This window comes from Oncorhynchus clarkii, chromosome 12 (genome assembly GCF_045791955.1).
Source record: "Oncorhynchus clarkii lewisi isolate Uvic-CL-2024 chromosome 12, UVic_Ocla_1.0, whole genome shotgun sequence".
In the NCBI taxonomy this organism is placed as follows: domain Eukaryota; kingdom Metazoa; phylum Chordata; class Actinopteri; order Salmoniformes; family Salmonidae; genus Oncorhynchus; species Oncorhynchus clarkii.
This window is the reverse complement of record NC_092158.1, coordinates 71996892-72006391: the sequence shown is the minus strand read 5'-3', so window position 1 is coordinate 72006391 and position 9500 is coordinate 71996892. Positions and strand designations below refer to the sequence as shown.

General features: G+C 45.0%; 1 protein-coding gene across 1 annotated transcript in view; it reads left to right on the top strand.

Annotated features, from left to right (window-relative positions):
- Positions 1–9500, top strand: part of LOC139421197 (SRC kinase signaling inhibitor 1a) — a 52952-nt gene that overhangs the window by 3695 nt on the left and 39757 nt on the right. The window contains exon 2 of the mRNA XM_071171839.1: positions 2735–2761. Coding sequence (XP_071027940.1) covers positions 2735–2761 — 27 coding nt within the window. The remainder of the gene's footprint in view (positions 1–2734; positions 2762–9500) is intronic.

Below are 9500 nucleotides of genomic sequence, written 5' to 3'. Positions count from 1 at the left end.
CCAATCTGTAGGATGGCCAATCAAGGTGCAGTTCAAACAATAACAGGGGCTGAAGTGCTGGAGAAAGAGAGGCTGTTTACTCTGACCTTAGATCTGTAAAGAAGACTCATTACACCACAGTCCACAGAACAGGCACATGCCCAATAAACATTCACACATTACTAGTCTGTGAGGGGGAAAAAATCATTAGAGAGTTATTCACTTGTAGAAATGCTCCCGCTGAGCCTCTGTCTGTCTGTCAGTTCCAGGGTTGTCAGGGGCAACCCTATAGAGCCCAGGCAGGCTAGACTGAATGACTGACTGACACATGAGCAGGTAGAATCTAACCCAGCCCATCCTCAGTGAATAGAGCCTACCTCCTATTCCAGTCGTGACCTACTTTCCACATGGACACACACACATTTCCATCCTGCCGACACACACAAAGGCACAAAGCTTTGGTTCACCTGACCTCCAACACAAAACCAGTAGAATAGACTAGAAGTCACTTACAGAACAGAGAGAAATGAGAGAGGCCAAGAGAGAGGAGTTTAACTGAATGTGTTCTCTAGTAGACTTTAGTGACATCCCAACATTCTCCTATAGAGATGTGTTTTTACGTTAGTAACATTCAGCTCCCCAGTAAAGGAAGCACGGGGTTTGGGCCGATTCCCATTTATTTTGCGTCAGTGTAAGCAAAACTCTGTCTTCCTGGATCTGATCGTTCTAGCCAGTTCTGACACTGCTAGACATTACAATGAACTCACTCCCAACATTTAATTTCAGCTCATGCCCCATCCATCCTGCAATGTAGAGAAAAGGTGAACTGATCAGGGAGGCTCATCTGCATACACAATCAGCAGCCACCAATGTGGTTCAGAGAACCAGAGAAAGTTCCAGACTGTTGCTGTAGTTGTTTAGCCTGGTTCCAAGCATGTGTGCGCTGTATAGCTGATTCCTGTCACAAACAGGTCTGGTAACAGGCTAGTTGCTGTTGCCATGGCAAGGCATTTTGCCCCTGTCCTGTGGGCGTACATTGTCCCTTTCTCCGGGTTCTACAGGGAAAACAGAGAACGGTATACAGTGGACAGAACACAGTGATACAGGGTCAGTCTGACGCTGTGGATATAGGTGTTGCCATGGCAGGGAGTCATGGCGGTGCCACCCGGTGCCCTGTGGTGGTATATTGCCACTCTCTCCAGGTCATCACTTTAGTCTGGACCGGATCATTCAAAATTCAGCTCCATTGATCAGCATGGGGTGTAGAGGTAGCTACTATTGTATCAGTGTGCCTGCCTGCCCTGTACACCTGGCTGCCTCCTTAATCTATAGCTTGGCCCTGCAGGACTGGTTAACACGGTATCAATGAGAGAGATAGAGGGAGGAACACCTTAGGCTTAGAGAGACTGGCCTCGTGTAGGTCAGGCAGGATTCCCATCAGCCAGAACCAGCTCTCCAGCTAGTTAAATGAATGTCGCTCATCTATTATAAATTGCTACGCTGGGTGAGAGACAGATGGGGAGAGGATAAAGTAACACATCAGTTGCAAATGATCTCTTACTGATGTCCATAATAAAAATATGATGAGGCGATATCGAAAGGAAACACTGAGAAAGAAAAACTAGCCGACGATGATAAATCAAATGAAGAAAACCTAGGCTACCTGTCATTTTGTCTTACCCTCACGCCGGTGGATATATGGCAGCAGGGAAAACGGTCACTCCGGTAAATTAACTGGAAATTGCCTGCAGATAAGAACAAGGAACTAGAACAAGAGTTTAGATTTGGGATCAAAATTCATGAATTGTCGCCATCTTTTTAATTTACATATGATCGTGAGGTGTTTCCAGGCCGTTGGAAGCCTGGCCTGGTTTATAACACACCATGGTTATTATGTTTTAATGGAACTTCCCCTGGTCTAGACTAGCATGTGTCACAGTAGAGAGGGGCAAAGGGAGGGAGAGGAGGATAAAAAGAGAGGAGGGAGAGGCAATGAGGTAGTGGGTTAGGTAGAGAATATCAGATGGATAGAGAGAGAGGCAGGTGGAGCGAGGGAGCAAAAAGTAAGAGAAAAGGAGGAAGAGATGGGGCCTGTCTGCAGATGGATGATGGAGAAGTCTGGGAGACAGGCCAACATCTGAACGACTGACAGAGTGGCCTGTTTAATTCAATTTCACTTCTTTCATTTAATCCTGTCAAAAGGCACAGCCTGTAACTAGTTCCTACTTGGTTTGAGTTGCAACACTACGTTCACAAACAGATCCCTCCCTCACCCTCTCCTGCCCACATCCACATGCTAATCAATTGCTAAGAACATTGTAACCTTCTTGTTGTATTAACGATTCCCTTAATGGTCTGTCAATATGCCCTGTGTCGGCTCTGACGGAGGATAATGACATGATGCTTGGGATAGTGCGTGTTTGTGTGTGTTTGTGTCTGTATGTCTGTGCTCTGTATGTGTGGGGAGTGGGCTAGGTAGTGTGTGTCTAGCATGTTTTGGGCTGGGAATGGTGCCACTTCTAAGAGCATTTGATGCTGGTGTGCCTTTGGGTTACCTATTTCAGCCACTCTCTCTACCTCTCCTCTTCTGTCCATCTCTTTCAACATCGTTCCCTCTGTCTCTTTTTCTCTCTCTCCCTCACCCAGCATGCAATTTCTCAGAGAGTTGCTTTTATTGTTAGCTGTCAGATACTTGAGAGTAAATGTCTAACACTTCTCTCTTTCCTTTTCTCTCTTTCCTTGTCTCTCTCCCCAGCAACAACCCAACTACTGGAGCTTTAAGGTCAGTGCTGTAAGTGACAGTGTCGCTGTGTCAGTTTGGTTTCTCCATCCAATGTGGTGTGTTCTTGTTGTGTGTATTTTTGTCTTTGTCTTTGTCTTTGTGTGTGTGTGTGTGTGTGTGTGTGTGTGTATGTGTGTGTGTGTGTGTGTGTGTGTGTGTGTGCGCATGCGTGCGTGCGTGTGTGTGTGTGTGTGTGTGTGTGTGTGTGTGTGCGTGTACCACCCCAGGCTCCTATGACACGGTGGCACATCGCTCTCTCTGCCTGGTTTCGTGCCCGTCGCACCGCTGGCACGCAGACTCTCAGTTGGCATCTCTCTAGTCTCAGGCGGCAGCAGCAGCTTAAAGGCTTCAAGCTCCGTTTAATCTGCAGGAAACGATTCTCCCAGGATTAATGCCACCTCAGTCAGTCAGCTAGCGCCTAGCGCTAATGGCTAACATCCATGTGACCTTGCTAGAGTATTACTCAGGCTAACTGAGACGTTAAGAAGAAATTACAGTGCCTTGTTGCATTGTGGAAATGTTACTTTGACATTTCTCAGACGTCCTTCGATATTACTGACAGGCTTTGAGGTTAGATATGCTGTATTTAGGAGAAATGTACAGTAATATGGCATGTATTATTTCTGCTCTGTCTTGCCTGCGGATACATCCGTGAGGGTATATCTGTCTTGCCTGCGGATACATCCGTGAGGGTATATCTGTCTTGCCTGCAGATACATCCGTGAGGGTATATCTGTCTTGCCTGCCGATACATCCGTGAGGGTATATCTGTCTTGCCTGCGGATACATCCGTGAGGGTATATCTGTCTTGCCTGCCGATACATCCGTGAGGGTATATCTGTCTTGCCTGCGGATACATCCGTGAGGGTATATCTGTCTTGCCTGCCGATACATCCGTGAGGGTATATCTGTCTTGCCTGAGGATACATCCGTGAGGGTATATCTGTCTTGCCTGCGGATACATCCGTGAGGGTATATCTGTCTTGCGTGCGACACAGAGGTACATGGAGTAGATGGAGTTTATGTGTAAGTGTCATGCTGTGGATCTATGTGAGCTGGCATGGTTCACGGTGTGTTGAGGGTTACGTTTCATAGATGTTGTCCGGAGGCTGCTGAGGCACAGCATGGATCTACACAGAGAGGCTTACAGGAAGTATTGCCATCTGTGTGGGAAGAGGCCTCGTCTGAGGTTTACGCTTCCCTGAAATATCATCTGGACAGGGTGGAAATGCAACCAGATATCAATATCCAGATCCCTGACCCATCTACCCCAGAGCTATGTAATTATTACGAGGAGCGTAATAATGTCCAAAAAGCTTTAAAAACCCTTCTCACATGGCAGTCAATCCAAGCGGTTTTCTTGGATTGACTGCCTGCAGCAACTGGACAGTCATCAAATCGCTGTCACAATATTCGATTTTCTCTTCATTTTTCTACTTCCCGTGCCCTTGATCAAGTGCTCGCCTAATAAGGCTCGCCCACTTTTCCAGCGCTCCTCCACCTAAATGACATCACGGTGTCTAAATCTGGAGATTAATATAATTAAAAGCCTACTGAATGAGTCACATTCTCAACAGGCTGAATTAGACAGAATTGAAGTGAAGGAGGAGAACAGGTGATAAGAAGAAGAGGTAGAAGAAGAGGTAGAATCCAGCCCGATTTAGATTATTCTGCTGTATGTATCAGACCTGGGTTCAAATACTATTTCAAAACAAATATTCAGATAACCTTTTTTGAACATTTAATTTCATTTAAATCAAGCAGTTGAATATTGGAATGCATTTGGAAATACACTTGGAAAGTATTTGAAAATGCTCAAATACACTGACACAAATACACTCCCATGCGTTTAACCCAGGTATTGGAACATATTATTTCTCAAGTAAAGGTACTTGTTTGGGCTGTGTATTTGAAAATACTCAAATACACTGAAAAAAACTATTTGAATAACAAATATTCAAACACACATGCATTTGAACAAAGATCTGGTATGTCTATATTCTACTGGCCCGGCCCCTTTTCTATTTTTCCTTGGCAAAGAAGACTACCAGCCATCTCAGGTGACATCCCGCCTCCCCAGAGTACGCCATTTTCTTCACTTTCCTGCCTAGCGAGCAGATCGCATCAGCGAACAATCCAGCTCAATTTGGCAGAGCAATTTCTTCCATGCATTGACGACTCCCCATATTATTAAGAGACTGAGCTCGGCCAAGGAGAGAGAGGGGGGAGGGGGGCTGAGAGATAGACGGTGTGAGTGAAAGCCAGAGATAGAGGGAAAGAGTAAGTGAGGAGTAAGAGGGAGGGAGATGGATTTATTATGGGGGGTAATTTTTGTTTCCAATTTTTGCGGAACAGCCGTAGGCTTGCTTGTTTTCCAGGCTCTTCTCTCCCTGTTTGGTGAAATAGCACAATGTGTGGGGAGAGAGCGAGTGTGTGTGAGAGCAGGGCTGTACAAACAGACATAGACTGCAGCAGGAGAAGGAGTATAGGGGTGCTCGGCTGCTTTGAGAGCTGTCCAGAAACAGAGGTGCTGACATAGAGAGACACAGACAGCCAGAATGAGAAGCTACTTTTGAGACGGATGAAAAACTGATGACGCTCTGAGGGGTGTGAGCGACAGAGCGGGAAAGGAAGGGGAAAGATGGCACAGAGAGCGAGATTGTAGAGAGAGAGAGAGAGAGATGGGGAGGGAAAGGAGAAGGACATACACTGAGAATACTAATCATTAAGAACATCTACTCTTTCCATGATATAGACTGATCAGGTGAATCCAGTTGAAAGCTATGATCCCTTAATTTCACTTGTTAAATCCACTTCAGTCAGTGTAGATGAAGGGGAGGAGACAGGTTAAAGAAGGATTTTTAATCCTTGAGACAATTGAGACATGGAGTGTGTCTGTGTGCCACTCAGAGGGTAAATGTGCAAGACAAAAAAAATGAAGTGCCTTTGAACAGGGTATGGTAGTAGGTGCCAGGCACACCGGTTTGTGTCAAGAACTGCAACGCTGCTGGGTTTTTCCACTATCAGCAGTTTCCCTTGAGTATCAAGAATGGTCCACCACCCAAAGCACATACAGTCAACTTGACACACCTGTGGGAAGCATTGAAGTCAACATGGGCCAGCATCCCTGTGGATCCCTTTTAACACCTTGTAGAGTCCATGCCCCGATGAATTGAGGCTGTTCTGAGGGCAACTCAATATTAGTAAGGTGTTCCTAATGTTTGGTATACTCAGTGTATGAAAAAGGAAAGGTGGCTGAAAGGTGGTTGAAAAGTCCAGAGAATATAAGAGGGACAGAAGAAGAGAGAGGTGTGAGGAGTGGGATGTAAGTCAGTTAAAACCAACTAAGATTGATGTCCGTGCCCCCACCGACATCTAATTAGCATAATAAAACAATCGGCATAAAAATCCATCAGTTTAAACTAGAGATGTCTGTTTTTTTGTGCATTGGATGTGTCTCAATCCACTGCATCCGCCTATGTGACACGTCCGCATCTGTGGTGAACGGTGACAGAGCTAGAGCGGTGTTGATCCGACCATGAGACATCCCGAAAATTGGTCTTCTCACAAAATCGTTTGTTTTGCTCGACAACCCCCGTAAGCGTATTGGGGCTCGTCTAAAGTCGGTACAGCCCATCTGCCAACTTCTGTCTGTAGCATCCCAACAGTAATGACCCCTCTGTGGAAAGGTGAGACTCTCGCAAACACGTACATGTTGGTTATTTCCCTCTACGACGCCCACAGGCCTCACAAGACTGGTCTGAATGTCCCCTGGTACCCGTTGAAAAAAATGTATAAAAGTACTTATGAAGACTGTTTAGTGCCAAAAATAATATGTTAAATACATGTAAAAAAATATATATTTTATAATAATGTTTCCTGATCTTTCTTATATCTCTCAGATATAGGACCTACACTTCAGAACAAACTTCATTTAGATTTGTTTTTCTGTTCTTCCATGTAGGGAATCTGTAATGCAATGTACAGTATGGGCTAATAGCAGTAATGCCAAATAAAAATGTTCAACAAATAAAACGTTTAGATTTTTTGATACATTGAATTTTAAGACGCTTTGATGTATGACCTTCTTACAACAATTCCATATAGCTTAGTAACACAACCTTTAAACGTGACCCACTCTGGGAATGTCCTCTGGACTTTTCTGACTTAGAATATGCAAATTGGATGCAGTCTATCACAGTGTGTTACGCACGCCTCTATGAAGAGGGAACGCAACACCCTGCTACAACTAAACTCTCTGAAGCGAAAGAGGTATGGACTGTAGGTGCGAGTAAGAATGACAACAGGCAGAATGTGGTACCGTTTTACAAGGACTTTATTCCTGTACACGGTAATATGGGGAAAAGGGGCTAGACGGAACCAAAGCAAAGAAAGTAAATCTCAAAGCCCCCCCCTCTCCTATCTTACCTGCCTACCCACTACTTACCTAATTTAGCACCACCTGGTGCCCTAACCAAAATACAGGGAGTGGTCCGCCCAGGTCTTACCTAGTGTGCCTAGACAGTGAATATACTACGGGTATATGTATGCCCGCGGGCCTCTTGCCTAAGCACTCCCAAGGTGCCTTCCCCTTCCCCCCTGGGAACAAATTAAACAGAATATTAAACAATTTTACAAACAAACTGAGAAACAGAGGACATCAAATAACCATCATATCTAATGTTGATGAAGTTCGCCCCTCATCATGAGCTGTGAGCTCTGAGCAACAAACTCACAGAACATACCCACTCTCAGCAATGAACTCCCAGCAAAATCAACCTCTAGCAAAAACTCTCTATCACAAACAATCGCTCAGCAATGACCTCAGCAAAATCTCTCTAGCAAAATATCTCTCAGCAATCCCTACCTCCAAAATCTCTCTCAGTAATCCCTACCTCCAAAAATGTCTCTCTCCTGAACAGAACACTGGCTTTTATATAGCTTCAGAATGAATGTGTAATTGGAGACAGCTGTGTCTTGACGAGGGGGCGGGGTCAGCTCTCCAATTAGCCCTGGAGTCGACCAATCAGCTGCTTGAGGGATTTCAGGAAGCCATTTCCTGAAATAAAACACATGCAAATACACAAACTACAACACATAAACTGGGGAACGTAACACAGTGCCATTCGTTTTGTCACCAAAGCCCCATATACTACCCACCACTGCGACCTGTATGCTCTAGTTGACTGGCCCTTGCTTCATATTCGTCGCCAAACCCACTGGATCCAGGTCATCTATAAGTCTTTGCTAGGTAAAGCCCCGCCTTATCTCAGCTCACTGGTCACCATAGCAGCACCCACCCGTAACACGTGCCCCAGCAGGTATATTTCATTGGTCACCCCCAAAGCCAATTCCTCCTTTGGCCGCCTTTCCTTACAGTTCTCTGCTGCCAATGACTGGAACGAACTACAAAGAACTCTGAAACTGGAAACACTTATCTCCCTCACTAGCTTCAAGCACCAGCTGTCAGAGCAGCTCACAGATCACTGCACCTGTACATAGCCCATCTGTAAATAGCCCATCCAACTACCTCATCCCCATACTGTTATTTTATTTTATTTATGTTTTGCTCCTTTGCATCACAGTATCTCTACTTGTACATTCATCTTCTGCCGATCTATCACTCCAGTGTTTAATTGCTAAATTGTAATTATTTCACCACCGTGGCCTATTTATTGCCTTATCTCACCTCATTTGCACACAGTATATATACTTTTTTTCTACTGTGTTATTGACTGTATGTTTGTTTATTCCATGTGTAACTCTGTTCTTGATTTGTGTCGCACTGCTTTGCTTTATCTTGGCAGGTCGCAGAACTTGTTCTCAACTAGCCTACCTGGTTAAATAAAGGTGAAATAAAAAATAGAAAAAATGTACAAGAGACAAAATAAGAGAAACGGAGAAGGAGGGAGAGAGAGAGGAAAGCGGGAGAGATTGGGTTTGTTGTGGGATTTAAAGCAGTTCATAGTCCTAGGTATGTTGGAGCCCGCTGTGTCCTCCTTTCCGTTCAATTATATTTCCTGTAAGATCATCTTGTTTTCTCCCTCTGTGGTATTATAAAAGTTAGGGCTCCTCACAGTAACTGAGCGCTATTGAAAAAGCCTGGATTGACAGCATAGGGTGATAGGGAGAGGGAGGGGGGGGGGGGGGGGAGAGGGAGGGGGGGGGGGGGGTAGATGAAAAGGTGCAGAGAAGAGTGGAAGAGGTGCAATCACTGTTTTCCTCTGAAGAGAGTGAGCGTGTATAGCATTACAGATCTCCCAGCAGATGGTGAGTGATTTTACCTGCCCATGATGACGCACAGGAGGAAATGGTTCTAGGAACGTTCCCCGTGTTCTTTCCCACTGGGCACCCACTGGTTGAATCAACGTTGTTTCCACGCCATTTCAATGGAATTACAGTGAACCAAAGTGGAATTGATGTTTGTGCCCAGTGGGATATCACTTTGACACCTTTACATAAAGTATCTACTGCAACAACACTAAGTCGATATGGTTTCTTTCCTCCAACACATGGAGAGAACATATTTTGTTCCACTGGGGGAATCTATCTTTGTTTCTTAAGTGTTTAGTGTTTCTCCAAGCTACTATAGAATGACTCACACCTGTTTTTCCAACAACAGTCAAAGTGAAAGATTCTCATTAGGTGAGTTGCTGGAGTTTGTTGACAGATCTCTCCTGTGTGTGCGAGAGAGACGGAGCTAGTTTCCCTCTCTCCATTTCGTCCTGAGTTCTGTTTG